This window comes from Haliotis asinina, chromosome 9 (assembly GCF_037392515.1).
Source record: "Haliotis asinina isolate JCU_RB_2024 chromosome 9, JCU_Hal_asi_v2, whole genome shotgun sequence".
Lineage (NCBI taxonomy): Eukaryota > Metazoa > Mollusca > Gastropoda > Lepetellida > Haliotidae > Haliotis > Haliotis asinina.
The window spans coordinates 55,391,239-55,407,394 of record NC_090288.1 but is presented as its reverse complement, the minus strand read 5'-3'; the positions used below and the strand labels follow the sequence as shown (position 1 = coordinate 55,407,394).

The 16,156-nt window shown below is 37.5% G+C and overlaps 2 protein-coding genes across 2 annotated transcripts in view; one reads left to right on the top strand and one right to left on the bottom strand.

Moving 5' to 3' along the window:
• Positions 1–9,049, top strand: part of LOC137296037 (YY1-associated factor 2-like) — a 40,800-nt gene extending 31,751 nt beyond the window's left edge. Inside the window, exon 4 of the mRNA XM_067827677.1 lies at positions 1,558–9,049. Coding sequence (XP_067683778.1) covers positions 1,558–1,783 — 226 coding nt within the window. The 3' untranslated portion in view covers positions 1,784–9,049. The remainder of the gene's footprint in view (positions 1–1,557) is intronic.
• Positions 9,050–11,782: 2,733 nt separating this feature from the next.
• Positions 11,783–16,156, bottom strand: part of LOC137295539 (cysteine-rich DPF motif domain-containing protein 1-like) — a 66,936-nt gene continuing 62,562 nt past the window's right edge. Inside the window, exon 6 of the mRNA XM_067826922.1 lies at positions 11,783–13,545. The gene's annotated coding sequence lies outside the window, so the exon portion shown is untranslated. The remainder of the gene's footprint in view (positions 13,546–16,156) is intronic.

The following is a 16,156-nucleotide window of genomic DNA, read 5'->3' as shown; positions in this document are numbered from 1 at the left end:
TAATCTGGGTTTCAAGTTTCTTGTCAGTTACTAAATGAGCCTACTTCTATTTTTTGTTATTACATATAAACTATACATTCATTTGGGAAATGACCTGAAGTAAGACAATTCAGGGAGGAACAAACAAACTATTGCAATAGACCATCACTATCACAGTAGTTGGTTCCCTGTCAATAGTCACCACTAGTATTTACCCATGTCCTGGATGATTCCATGGGACCGTTATGTGGAAAGAGAGCACACGAGAATCACCATTTTAGTGAATGATAGACCGCATCCAAGCCATTTTAAATTGTAATTTGCTAAGTATGTCAGAATGAGGGAATGATGTACTGATAATATTTTGTTGCAGATACTGTAATGATACATTTTTTAATGTAAATTCTTAAAGTTAATAATTTACTTTCTAACGTTAATAGTTTCTTAGATAGATATTATAAGTCTGAAATTTTCTCAAGATGCTCTCGACTGAGGATAACCCATCGAGCAACTGACTTTCCTGTGAAATTGGTGTCCATTTTCATGTTAAAATAAGCCATCCAGCATTTTGACATCTTTCTTCAATAATCTAACTATCAATTTTCCAAACCACTACTGGATTGAAGTCTTTCCACATTTTTGTGGATAGTTTTATTAACCTAAACAGGGCCCTATTTCTCAAAACATTCGTAGTACTACAAACTTCTTAAGCCCATTCTTAGGGCTGCAAATGTTTTGAGATTAAAGGCCCTGGTTCTCACAAAAGATATTGCTTAGATGAGATCAAACAAGTATATATCCTTCATTGAAATTACATCACAATGCTTTGCAAATGACATCACTTATCTCTTTGATAAGCTGTTGTTTTTACACTGATGACACTGAGTGTGGTGAATAATGGACTGAGAAAGAAGGATGAATGATTTCAATTGACAAATAGAATCTCTTAATGTGTATATGTATTTTATTTGAGATTTATCAACACTCTTGATTAAGTTTTTATATTTCACAATAACTATTCTAAACTTTTAAAGGTGTTGATATATTTATATATATTCTAAGTATAACCAAAGTAAATGATTATGAACAAACTTGTTAATAGACTCAGCAATACTGGGCCACTGAATCAGTGATTGAAATGAACACATGTTACAAGTTCAGTTGAGAACCCGTGAAAGTCCGGGTGAGAATATTGCCCTTCAATAGTAACCCATGCTTGTTGTGAGAGACGACAAACGGGATCAAATGGTCAGGCTCTCCGACTTGGTTGAGACATATTCCCAGTTGCACAAATCAGTGCTCATACTGTTGATTACTGGAGTGTCTGGTTCAGACTCAATTATTTACAGACCGCCACCATATGGCTGAAATATTGCTGAGTGTGGAGTAAAACTAAACTCACTCACTCACTCCCAGTTCTGAACTAGAATTAAGAAAGGTTTGACACCACCATGAAGACTTTCAGTGTTGCTTGTCGGTAGACAGCTGTTCTGTAGTACATGTTTAGGACGAATTTCATGAAATTTCATTTCTAACCCTGTTATATATTGAATGTTGATGATGATGTCTTTCTTCCAGACCTCCAAGGTTAAGGAACATTGATCGAAGTAGTGCCCAGCACATCCCAGTGACGGTGAACAATGTGACAGTCATCATCACAGACTACCAGCCAAAAATGAACGGACATATTTCTTCCTCTGAAAATACTAACCATAGCTCGGATGCGAGCAGTGACACTAACTCTTCTAGCACAAGTCACGATGCCAATGACGAAGACTCACCAACTGAAAATGGCAACAACTGATCTCATTGGCTATTGTTTGGGAATGGATCAGTGATTTGATTGGCTCATGGCAGCTGAAGATCGATTCCTTTGGCTAATATTGATGACCTGTGCTTTGTTTGAGAACTTTATTACTTGATTGATATGAAAAATGGAAGTGTTAGAACACTTCTTTGTCTGAAAGAGTTGACCAGTGAGTGCTTGTACTTGGTGTTGAACATAGAAAAGCAGTAACATCATTGGCTGAAAGGGTTGATCAATGAGTGCTTGTAGATGGTGTTGAACACAGAAATGCAGTATCATCATTGGCTCAAATTTGTTGACTGAGTGCTTGTAGGTGGTGTTAAACTCACAATTGCAGCAACATCATTGGCTGAAAGAGATGTCCAGTGAATTCTGGAAATCAGCATGGTGTTGAAAACATTTGATCTTCATTCACTGAAACAGCGGACCATTTTGAACCTTGAATCAACATGGAGTTGTATGCTGAATCATTAGGTCTTTACAGGCAGCCTGTACCACCCAGAAAAGGGAAGAATGAAAGTACAGGAGTGTCTGATTGTAGGATTGGATAATAAAAGGATGTTATATAGTTAACAGGCAGTATATGGAACATCATTAGCGGAAACAACAGATCATGATGAGAACTAGGATTGTGTTGAGCACTTCAGCACCACTGGTCACATCTGTTGAACCACAACTGTTTTGGAACATCATTTGCAGAAGAGGTTGACAATGTATCTGTTTTCTTTGACAATGTGAATGAGGTCACTGACAATATTTTCCAATATTTGAATTGTCAGTCTTAGCATTGCACATCCTGAGTGCCATCTTCAAATTTGTGGGCTGTGAACCACGAAAGTCTTCCCAGTTTTTTACTGGAACATGAAGTAAATGTGTTGTAGTTTCAGTGGACAACAACAAGGCCATGTGACCAGTCAGGGAACAGATTCATTGGATGATCAAACAGGCAGCAGAAATTTGCTGAAATTGGATTCACATGGATTTATCAAAACTTAAGTAGGTCTGGAGCCTTCAAGACTGCACTACTGTTGTTTTGCAAGGAACTGAGTTTTATAGGCAGGTTTCAACACTGCATGTGGAAATATTTATCTGATCATCTCTGCTTCAAACTCAATAACATCATCAATTCATACTCCTTGTGAAAGACAACTTTGATCTGAGAGACCAGCAAGTTACTGGATACATAGTCATGTTTGTCTCATTTGCCTCTGCAAGATTCACCATCGGGATCATTTGGCAGTTACCTCTCAGAAACCTCACCATCTTTGTCACAAATATAGTGTCATTATCCCATAATCTATCCATGACATCAACTGAACATCAGTATCATCTATAATAAACTTGTTAAACCATGTTCTCCAGAAAGGGGTATGGTAAGGATAAAAGTTTGATGTTTACTGGAAACAGGTTGAGTTTGGTGTGTCATTTTCATTGCTTTTATGATAGTTTTTAAATCAAGGTAATGGTGAAGTCTCACTGTAATGTGTAAACCGGCAACATGTACATCTGTTCATGCTGTTTTACTTATTTTTTGGGACTTGCAAATATGCTTTTACAACATGACATGGGATAGTAGTTTTAGACATGATTTTATATCTTCCTAAAAACAAATTCTGGAACTTGATGATAACTCTGCATTTTGATAGCCAAAACAAAAATATATGTGATTGTGGGAACCATTCTCAACGAAGTAGAGCATATTTGTCGAATATTGTAAAATCATCTCGGACTTCTATGTGCAGAAAGTACATTTGTTAAAGGTTGATGAAAAAAGTAAAGTTTCAGGTCAAATAAAAGGATATATTTCATGCGATGGAATAGAGGTTGTAATGTCTTTCAACAAGCTATCTTAGGAATCCAAACTTATGTAGCATCAGGCTGGTTTTTGATGTCTTCTATTGACTTGTTGCTGTACTATTGCCATGTTTTTGGCTGCATTTTAGATCAATATTTCATATATCATGCCTGGAGTAAGGATTGTACTCTAAGCTGTTCCATGCACCCAGAGAAGTGTGTTTCTCACAAATGTCACATCATCAAATGCGTCCTGGGAAATATGAGAGTAAATGTTTCCAAATTGTCTTTCAAGACGAGAGCCCCTTCATATTACAAATGTGCAATTTTTATCCATTTGTACTTGTAGCTGTGTAACAGTTTTAGATGGAGTGTACCTGGTATTGCGGAGTTACTCTATCTGCTTCAATGGGAGTTTAGTTATTAGCTATTTGTACATAGATCAAATACAGCTGGGGAAATTATTTAGATTATCACCCTCCTCTCCTGAAAAAAATGCCTTCAATTCACTTTATGTCTTAAAAACCAAACTTGACAGAATTGTCATTTTGGCTCGTGAATGTAAGTTCAAAATTTAAAAAATGGAAAATGAATTGAATGTGTGACAGGATGGTAATCAACAAATAATTTTTACAGGTCTGTTAATGTTGATGGGCAAGACTAGCATATTGCCATGTTGTTCAGCTGCTGATGAAGTGATCAGTTTCAGCAAATCTTGTGTATCAGATTGTTTGTGTATGTGTGCCTCGTGTTTCTCTGATGGTCTGATGCTTGGTTTCTACTGTACATGGATGTACGCCATCATCTTGTCAGTGTCATTCCAGTCACTAGCCTAAGGCACAACAAAAACAGATGCTCATAAAATAATAATATCAGTGGGTGATATCAAGTACACATTTCCACAACTAGGAGATATCAATTGCCTTATACCAACTAGGTAATATCAATGACCATATTTCTTCAGCTAGGTCATATCAGCAATCTTATTTCCAATAAGTTATATCAAAAACCATATCTCTATGTGTGTGATACGAAAAATTCTGTCTGCAACTAGGTTATATCAAGTACCATATTTCTACAGCTAGATGATATCATCTACTGTTTCTAATGTAGGTGATTGCAGCGACATCAACCACATTGCTACAGCAAGGTGATATTAAGCACAATATTTCTTCAGATTGGTGATATCATGAACCATGTTTCTTTTAAGAAAGTTTCAGTTACCATACTTATACTGTGAGATGATATTAACATAGTAAGTGTTTTTCATATATCAGTACAGCTTGAAAGTAATAAAAAAATATCTCCAAAGGTAAATATAGTTTTGTATAAAGAGAAAAACACATTATCAATAATGTGGTTGACAATGCCGACATGTCTGCAAATATTACTATAAGCTTTACTAAACTCATATGTTAGGAATTGCCAAATTTATTGTGGGCTTATTTGACTCGCTGGCAGATTTACGCAACTATGTCAGGGTAACTTGTACAGCAGAAGATAAGTTTAGGTATCAAGAATTCTTTCAGTGTTTTCACTTGAAAATAAATATCATGCAAAAAAGTCTTGATCTCTGATATTCTCCATTGACAATTGTGAAGGATGTTCCTATATATATACATATGTAAGTCATTTGTCGTATAATGTAAGACGAGATATACTCAGATTATGTAGACGTGCCTTGGGAGGTTGACCTTGTATCACTTAAACAGACGTTATGGATAATAGGAGAAAGGTATTGATGCATCCCTCTAGGCTTGGCCTGAGGATTTGTTTTCAGCTCGTAGGAATTTAATCAAAGTCATATGTCGTTAACACAAATATATGTTATGCTGTGTTCAGTGAGTGTCCGAAGCGATGCTATCACTTGATACAGATCATGTTGTCAGGCAGCAGGACTAATTAATGGCCACTTTAGCGAAAACCAACTGACAAGGCGGGCAGCCAGGTCAGTTGATACTGTTTCTTGTATTGTTACATACTCATGTTCTGTATTACTAAACTTGCAAAAACTTTGATTCTTATTCTGTGACTGAATTCTTGGAGTGTTTTTCAAAGATAATAAGCATGGGGAGGTAGCTGATTGGACCATCTTCATTCCTTGAAGTGAGTGCCTGTTTGGCGCTGTCTGTTGAACCTTTGTATCTCCATATTACTGTATATTGTTCTTACTGTACCCTTGTACTGACTACTATGGTTTGCAGTACCCGACCTTCTGTATCACTGCAACCCTTAGTATATGCCAAGGTGATGCTAGTTTTAATGAACTATTGTTATATGAGGCCATAATGAATTTTTTATTGGATTTTCTCCCCATGTTGTTACCAAACACCTCAGATATTGTTCCAAATACCCCAAGTGGATGAAAACAATAAAGTGCCAACCCCAACTTTTGAATGAAAATCTAAATCTTTTTATTGTGGCCTTGGGAATATATTTTTATGCAAAGAATAACAGTTTGACTTGACAAATGGCCGATGTAACAACCCAGAGGAATGATGTTAGAATAAATAACTTGTTGATACCCGTTAAGAAGATTTCAACGGACTGTATTTGTCGTAATAAGCACTTTGGTACCTCAAAAATAATGAAGGGCATAAACTAGACATAAATTGGGGTTTTTTTTGTTGTTGTTTTTTTTCAGGTGTCTCACAATAATGAACAAAATCTCTGTCCAAATATCAGTAAAATGCAAACATTTGATAGAGTATAATATTTTATAACCCTTTCTGCACTTGCACTTCTGAAAGAAAACTGAAATATGCCCATTGAATTATATTGTGTTTACTCAGTAGGGTTGCTATCTGAAGCATGGAGTGTAATACGGCAAATACTGTACATGTTTGTAACATTGTGCATCAAGTGTCAGTGTGCATACAAATCATTCCAACCCAATGGAATATAAGAGGAATATTCATTTCATCATGCAGCTTTATGTGATGTCCTCACTCCTCCCATTGTCATGTCCATAGCTGTTACTGTCAAGTCTTAAAACAAGTAATTAGTGCTTAGATTGAAGTTGAGATATGACCTGCAGCATCATAAAAACTTTATATGCACTCAAGCATAGTACTGTCAGAGGTTCATTGATCAACTGTCCAGCCAGCTTCCTTTAAGGACAAGAGATGTTAGTTTCTTTGGTACTTAAAACAAACTGGCTGGGACTGCCTCTTAACCGGAGTCTAGATAGCTATCCTTTAAGTTCTCTCGAGAACTTCAAAGACATTGGCAATGACTGCCGTTTACCCTGAACCTTACCTTCTAAGGACAAATGTAATTGCACTTCTTATAACATATGAATCATATGCTGGGAATGCCATGTACTAGTATCTTGGGTGTAGCTCCCCTTTAAGGACAAGTATAGTGCTTTTTGCTGCATTTTGTATGGCTTGCTGAACAGGTGATCATGTAATGAAGTCACTCTTGTTGATTGTATCGTGTCTCTTCAAAGTCTACATTCTCCTGTTCTTGCATTTATTTGTCCTGATAGGTCCTTTCCGATACTGTAGTCTCGCCTGCAACTACATTTTGTCATGGAGGGACTAGCTGATTTCTTTATGTTGATCAGCATTAAAGAGACTGGAGGCTGTTTTCATGACTAAAGAAACAGGCAAAAATAGATGGTAAAATATATTTTACAGGTATTTGACCCTTGATTATTCTGTTGTGTGTCATAATTTGGTCATTCAGATTATTTTCAAAATGTTACTATCACTTCCAGATGATAGTCAACAAATGTATGGAGAAGGTGTTAGAAGTCCCCAAGAACACTTTTACCTTGTTTTATGGATAAACCCCAAGTTAATTTAGATGTTTGTTTGACTATAATCTGAAGCTAAGGTCAGACAGGCACAGGTTTCATTTTGAAACAGGTTAATGAAATATTGCCTTTGAGATGAACAAGATTTTACTTCTGTTCTTTGGTGTGTAATCTGTACATTTTAGAAACATTTCTTCAAGTGGCTAGAATCACTGTGTGATATGCTGGAGAATTGTACTGAAAGGATCTCATTCTGTTAAATATTAGATGTGAATATACTCTTACAGGTTTCCTGCTGAAGATCCAAGATCCAGGTTACCCATCTTGATTAATGCATATCAATGTATCCCACGGCATGGATTGATGCACCTGTTATCTATCGGTGGATTGTCCAAACCCAGTTATTTGTAGACAGTTGTCATATTGCTGGAAATATTGTGGTGTGCTGAATTGAATACCAAACTTAAATCAGTCTTAATGCCATTGTCACATGTAACCAGATGTTGCTGATGGATATGCTGATACTTGCTGCACTCGTTACTACAGGCATGTAGATGGCCGGGAGGTTGGGGGTAGCTCAGTGGTTAGTGCTTTCAATTATCCTGCTAAATGCCCAGGAGAGATTCCCAACATATGTACAAAGTGTGGAGCCCATTTCTGTAGTACCCTAGTGTGAAATTACTGGAATAATGTTGAAAGCAGTTTGGATCATTATTATGGATCATTATTGTTCATGAAATCACTCATTGGTCTGTCTAAATCTGGTATCAACACACCATATTAATCCAGCTGGAATATTGCTGAGCCTGGTGTGGATCATTGTTCATAGTATTGCCTATTGGTCTGACCAAGTCACATTTATGAACTCGCCAGTCATCCAGCTGGAATATAAACATACATGTAATTATCAACCATTTCACAAACAAATCTGTACTCTTCACTGCCATGACCTTTTGATTGAAGGGGTTTCGTTTTGTTTGGAAGGCCCAGTAAGCATTAGTCTACAAATACAGATGTACAGGACTGACATTTGATAAGTTAGGGATATACTGGGGCATGGGGTATGAATGTATCTGCACTCCTAGTCAAGCTTCAGAAGACCAGATAAAGTATTGTTTCGCATTTTCATGATGTAGCATAATCCACACAAACGTAAGTTTGGACTCCGTTGTCATAGGTAAACTAGTAGCCATTACTGATCCTACACATTGTTCAAACAGCATTGTGCATGCAAAGGAAACAGACCATTCTTTGGAAAAAAAACAAAACAAGTTCTGGACCTTGTACTGTGTAGAGACCTGATTGAGATTAACGTGCAGTACCTTTCTGCTCCCCTCACCACTTACACCCTTACCTCGAAGTATCTGTTTCCTCAATAAGACCTTGGCGATAATTTTTAGGTTTTCTGGTTATGAGCTTTGGTCTCTTCGGCATGGCCAATGAATAATAATAGTAGGTAAAAACCTGATGACACTGTTCCCTCAGTTGTCTCGACTACTTTTGCCGCTTCTACTGTGTGAGCGCTGCTTATGATAAACATAGATGTGGCTTCTATTTATGAGCATATTTATTTGTTTTTAAATGATGGGAATGATATCTGCTTGGTCTTGTTGACTGGTTGTTTTATGAACAACTTATGTGTGATGGAAGTTCATTTTGTATAAGATGTCAGTGAGCATTTGTCATTGTAAATAAACGAGAACAAATAGGTTTGTTGCTTGTTCTTTCTTCTTGTGTATTTTGGAGCATGGAGCATCAGTCTTTGATGAAGAGGTTCATCCCTTAGATGTCTTGAATACCTATGTTCTTATGTTTAACATGCTGACTGCTGCTACAAGTATACTTGTGTCATTTCTGCTCTAATTTGCCACTACAGATTTTCTTGTAGCCATATCAGAGGAATTTTGAAACATGTTTTACATGTTGGCAAATGGGCACAAGAAACAAACATCTGGCAGTAACAAAGAATGCTAGAAGACAATTCCGTCTAGATAACTGTATAAATTTGACCAGAATTGACATTACAAGTATACTCTTGGTGGTGGTCAGCATGTTAAATTCTGGCAAATCTGATTGTTTCTTGGTTTGTCACTACTATACCATGTTCATAGGTTTCATTTACATTGTAGACATTAGTCACATCGACCACAATGAATCCTGCGAAATACCTTATACTCTCTTGTCTTCCACATCAGACCATGATATAAGTTCGATGATGATTTGGGAATTTAAGGTGTGTTTTCGGGCATAATGCATATTTTGCACATGAAGATGGAGGAAGCCAACTGTTCTTTACATATTCCAGTGTATGAAGTAAGCTTTCGCAAAAACAGCAGCCAGGTATCACAGCTCGTAACTTCAAAATGTTACCAGCCGAAAATGGATTTAACCAGAGTAGGCAATCCAAAGAATAGTGCCGAAACATTTTTTCTACAATTTTTACCAGACCATTGGGTTGGCTACCTGTAAATTTAGACCATCCATCAGAAATCTAGCCCCCTCTTGGGTGGTTGGTGGAGCCTGATTTCATACACTGCATATTCTTAATGCCAGAACTCAATACACTTTTCGGTTTCTAATGCCCATTTGCATCTGTGATCCAGTTTTAATTAGCGCCTTGTGTGACTGCCTATTGGACCAAATTTACCAGTGTTACTAGTGTTATCTCTTCTAAAAGTCTCACAGAGAACCCTTAAATCTCTTCTCAAAGATTCTTTCGTTGTGGAGCTGTGTTTCTCTTGAACCTTCTGTCATTCATTCCACACTATTGTCTTCTTTTGACACTTTCAAGAACCAGCCGAAGACCCTTCAGTTCAGAAACTACATCTATAACATAACAGCTACAGCAGCCCATTGCACTTTTGCTTGGGTACATGAATGAATGAGTTTTATGCTGCACTCCGCTATGTTCCAGGTATATGGCAATGGTCTGTAATGAGTGAATGAGTTGAGTTTTATGCCACACTCGGCAATATTCCAACTATATGGCAGCAGTCTATACATAATAGAGTCTAGACCAGACAATACAGTGATCAACAGCATGAGCATCAATGTGCACAACTCGGAACCGAGGACGTGTCCCCTAAATCAGCGAGCCTGACCACCCAATCTCGTTAGTCACCTTTTACGACAAGCATAGTCACATTTCATGGCAAGCATGGGTTGCTTAAAACCGTGGATCTACACGAGTGTGAACAATATGATCCAGTGACCAACAGCATGAGCACAGATCTACATGGCAAACCAGTCTGTAACATACCTGTACTTGGGGATTTCTTAATAGTTTCAAACGCCTAAACCTGCATCAATTCAGATTTGGAATCCACATCAAGGAGACAAAACAATGATAAAAGTGGAATACTTCGCAAAGCAGCATTGAAAACACCAACTCACTAAGAAGAGTACCCATGTGGCGAGGTGTCTCAGTCTGCTGGTAATGTAAACTGGCTTAAGGCAAGACTGATTAATGACTGCTTACTTCCTCTCTAGAAAACATAAAATACAATGAATAATTTTTCACTCAAAGAAGTAATGAATAAGGAATATTGTTTTCTCAATTCATATCTTAGTGACATTTCTTTTTAATTTCAATTTCCAAGAAAAGAAAGCCCTTATGCAAAATTACCAGTCCCTAAGTAAAGAAACAACACATATTATCAATACAATTTTGTAGCAAGTAATTTTGTGTAAAAATTCCAAATATTAATTTGCAATCTTCAGTGATGTTTTTCCTTTTTCATGACACCAAACCAAGTGGGCAGCCTCAAAGCCTATTCTCATGGGAGTTTCCTGAAGAATGCAAGAAAACGTCTTAATTGAGCAATAACACTAGTTTAAATGTGAAATACCCAAGTTGATTTGATGTGTTGGTGACATTAAGTCAGATCAACCAGCATATTTCCATCCCACTGAGCCTAACTTGACTTAATGGTACTTTAATACATCATATTTTATTTGAATGCTCTGAATCTTTACCAATTGACAAATTGCTTCTGTGCTACATTTCAAAGAGGCACCTCCAATCAGCCCAGGGGTATGAATAAAGGGTGAAGTTTCACCTGTAATGCTAGGGGGCAGTTTAAATGCCAGTTAAGAACAGAGTACAATAGGCACACAGGCAGAGAGTAACCAGTTGGCTGATCGCTTTCATATATATGACCACGTATGTCTGGCTTTTATGCTTGGCTGGGTTGTTTTTACTGTACAGTCTCTAAAATATGTTCCAACTACAGCCAGTGAAATGATTTGTATTTTCAATAAAGCACAAATAGTGGTACAGCACATTGTTGTGCTGAACTTTGAAGTGTTGAGGATACAGCTGTCTTGAAGTAAAAACTTGGTCCCTGCATTTAGTGCCACGGTGGTGGTGTCGATCCTTGGATAGTTTTGATCATATCAACTCTGGCACTACACTGTTTGATTATTTAAAAATGGGAACTTGATGCCAATTTTTGTTATTTTAATAATTCAAATCTCCATTATTTCAGTTTGTAGTGAGGTGGGTGAGTTTAGTTTTACGCCGCACTCAGCAATATTCCAGCTATATGACGGCGGTCTGTAAATAATCAAGTCTGGACCAGAAAATCCAGTGATCAACAACATGAGCATCGATCTGCGGAATTGGGAACCGATGACATGTGTCAACCAAGTCAGCGAGTCTGACCACCCGATCCCATCAGTCGCCTCTATATTGCTGCTCCAAGCCCTTCTGTGATTAGTAAGCCTTTAGATAATCAAATGATAACCAAATAAACTAATGATCAATATTCTGAGCTTCACAGGTTGCTAGGACTGTATTCTAATTTGGACACCATGCTATTCTTATGCAGCAATTACATTGGCTCATAAATGCCTCCATTACTCAGTCCCAATTCAAAATTTGAGAATCAAACAGCATTTGGATAAAGGCAAGGGTTCCAGAGTTTTATGATATTGTACAATATGTGTATGAAAAAGTCACATCAAACTTCATTAGTTTCTGTCACACACATATTTGATCATTCCTGATTTTATGGTCTGTACCTTTCACAGATCACCTTACAACACAGATCATATACATCTACAAATTTCATATAAATAATACATTAAAGACACAGTATGTAAGGACACAATACATCGCTTCAGATTACTCAAAATATATGTCCCTCTTGTAAAAAACATAAGATAATGACATGCAAAAATATATTTCATGCCTTTATTTTGTCTCAGTATGGACCACCAACTTTCATTCTCTAGAACTCTCTCTCTTCACGCTTTAGAACTATTTCGATTTTCACATGGCTCTGCGACTGTCCAGCCTAAAGGAACTTGTAGCGGTATATTTACGGTATGGGCACTCAAATGGTCGAGGCCAATACACACCTGTGATGGATGTAAGGCTAAACTGGGAGAGCAATTTCGGGAATCCCTGTTGTAATCAGGGGTCAGATGCCGTGAGCGGGTGGCTGAAGTATTGCTGTTATGCACGTCAAAATCATGTGCACAATATCACCACTTCTGAACTTTGACAAACCAGGTGATGTTTCAAGACATGCCATTCTTTGTAAAGGACATTTCCTCACTTGGTTGTGTTGGCCCGTCAGAGGCACATATAATTAAGTACGAATTTGAGAAATTCTTACCGAATTAGTCGACACTGATACCTCAGAGATACCGAGTGAGCAGACAAACTATCAAAATACAATCTATCGTCTTCTTTTCTTTTCGTCTCTGTCCCGAAGTTTGTGTGTAATGGATCATGAAACAAGTATTTTGTCGCGCTACCACCCCAATAGAGAGGTGATTCACAGTCTTTAGCATTAACCCATAGGTCAGGTGACTTTGGTGATCAAACGTAAGGTTACGTTTGATTGTCTCTCAATGATAAGCCTATATGTTACTTAACAGCATTTAAAACAGGCACTTAACACAGCTGTTTGTTTGAGGAGCTAGGAGAACAAGTCTGTAGTCATGTTTCCACACTAGCCTCTTTAGTGAAGTTCATAAGTTATTACTGTAGATAGGTAGCAGACAATGTCACATGACCTGTGGGAACACACACTGAAGCATTAAAAGAGTCGAATTGAGACCAATGACCCCCTCCCTGCGGGATTTGGACTCCTGGAGTGATGCCCACCAGTGTCGGTCCCTGTCAATGTTTGCGTCGTAAAGATAGATCCCCCACCTGTGATGGTCGTCTTTGTCCGGCACGGCACCATGAGCACACCTGAAACACACAATCACGTGTAAACAACCTGTCACATGTCTCACTTAGCCCGTGTGTCAATTGTTACTGATTAAGTCAGCTGATACAATGTGACTGATCTGTACTACATCTTGATATCAAGTAATATCTAACCACCGCTGAGATCATATCACACATTTGTATTGAGAGAAAAATGGCACCCGGGAATAAATACCATTAAACCATGGTTGATAAAGGCCTATCAGCTGACAAACAAGAGTGCGTATTATTTGTTATGATACCGTCTAGACCTCCACTGGAGAGAACAGAAACTATGCTATGTTGTATCTTTCTGCTCGTCATAGTAAGTTAATTCATTTATAAAAAATTCAATAAAATACTTCAAACGCTATCACCTGAGCTATGCATTGATTTATTGGTCTTTTTAATGTCATACTCAGCAATATGGATGGTGTGTAAAAACCTCTGGACTAGACAATCCAGTGAAATGTATTGGGTAATCAAGAGCCAGTCAAAGCATTACAATCTGAGATTTTAAAATCTAATTTCATTATAGTTAAATATTCATGTTAAATAATTATATTACAATTGTAGACTGCAGTACAAGCATAGAGATAAGTTCAGGATAAGTTCAGTTCAGATCATTTGCATGTCCTGGTAGTTATTCTTGTGTATGTGTTTTGGATCAGAAAATCATGTTAAATATCATTTTACTGTAAAAAAACAAGGGCTGGGGTTAACGTCTTAGCTGATGCTGTTGTTTTTAGGTAATGATTGTTTCTAATGGAGTGCTTGACTTCCCATGCTGAGACAGGATGAATATATACCATTAAAAAAAATAGGGGATATTCCATTATGCGAGCATACCGCTAGCCATTGCCAATGCATATGAGGAAAAGTAACATATATCCAAACAGATGAAACATATCTAAAGGAATGAAACTAAGTGTCACATTTTCCCTCAATTTCTCTTCATCATCTGTTTCCTCCTTGGCTTCATCATTTGCATTTTATCAATGTTGTCAATCCAGTATCCCCAACTTTTCCAAAATGGTATATGTAAACTCCAAAATGTCTCACAGTAGAGAATGTGTGAATGTGTGAATGGGTTAATGATGTTAAGCATCTGTAGCTATATTCCTGTAAACTCATGGCGTAGACACCATATATTACGCATGAGGGGAATCGAACCCGGGTCCTTGGTGTGACGAGCAATTGTTTTAACCACTAGCTTACGTGTTAGAATCATAACCTGTACTATGTCGGAAGACCTTGTACAGGCCCTGCTCTGTATCAATCATCACACCCTTTTATCTTGTTAAACTAATCAACTACCTGTTGAAAGTGAATAAAACTAACTAACTATTGGAGCAATACTATGATTCAAGTTATGGATAATGGTGGATGATATTGCTAAGACAGTTTGTACGCAACTCAATAGAGCACTACACCAAAGACTGATCTCTGAGGTTTTGTTTGTTGTTTATAATACAGGTATATGGCATTGGTCTGTAAGTAATCACTGGCAATCCAGTGATCAACAACATGAGCATTAATCTACACAACTGGGATATGGTGACATGTATCAACCACGTCAGCAAGCCTGACCACACTATCACCCTGGCAAGCATGATTGCTGAAAACCAAGATTTCATTGGTTGGTCCTTGAGCTAAGCTGCCATTTACATCCTTGACTGCTTCAGATCTATGATCATTAATGATTACCCAACGATATCAGTTTCAAGGAATGGAAAATAATCCATGGTTTCAATCCAATGGTTTTGCCTATTTTAGCATTTATCACATAGTTATAGAAAGGTATTTGTTACTTTCAATGTATTCAAATACACATTCACAATTCATCAGAAAACAAAAGGGTAATAATAATAATCTCCTCTACATGGATGACATCAAGCTCCTTGCCAAAGGAGATACTAATTTGAAAGAACAATTTCTCCTTGTCAAGTCCTTTTCTAGTAATACTGGCATGACATTTGGACTCAACAAATGTAATACTCTTCATTTGAAACGTGGCATGGTAACCAATGATGGATCGGTCAGGTTACAAAGGTGAGGAGTTATTGTGCATCTTGTGGAAGATCAGGCCTACATCTATCTTGGAATGCAAGTTCAAGACTAGCTCCAGAATGCCCAGATTTAAGATAAACTTCGGGCCAAGTATAAATCTCGTTTAAAGAAAATCTGGAGCTCCAAGCTAAATGCTCAAATCAAGGTCAAAGCCACCAATACTTTTGCTGTGCCAGTCCTCTCCTATTCCTATTGTGTAGTTCATTGGACAAAACAAAACATCCAGAGTCTTGACCGCCTGACCAGAAAGATCATGTCTGATAACAGTGCACACCACCCTCATTCCTCTCTTAATCGTTTATATATGCCAATCAATTCTGGAGGTCGGGGTTTCATTAATGTGTAGGCTCTTCATGATAGAATTATATTGTGTACTTTTGCGCATATTTATTTATCGGATGATCCTCTGGTGACGCATGTCAAGACACATGATGAAAGCAAGGAATTCCACAGCTATTTTAAGCTTGCCAAGGTTGTTTGACACAATCTGAAATTTGAAGTTGATTTTGTTGATGGCGATGTACTGCTGGATAGGAGTAAACCA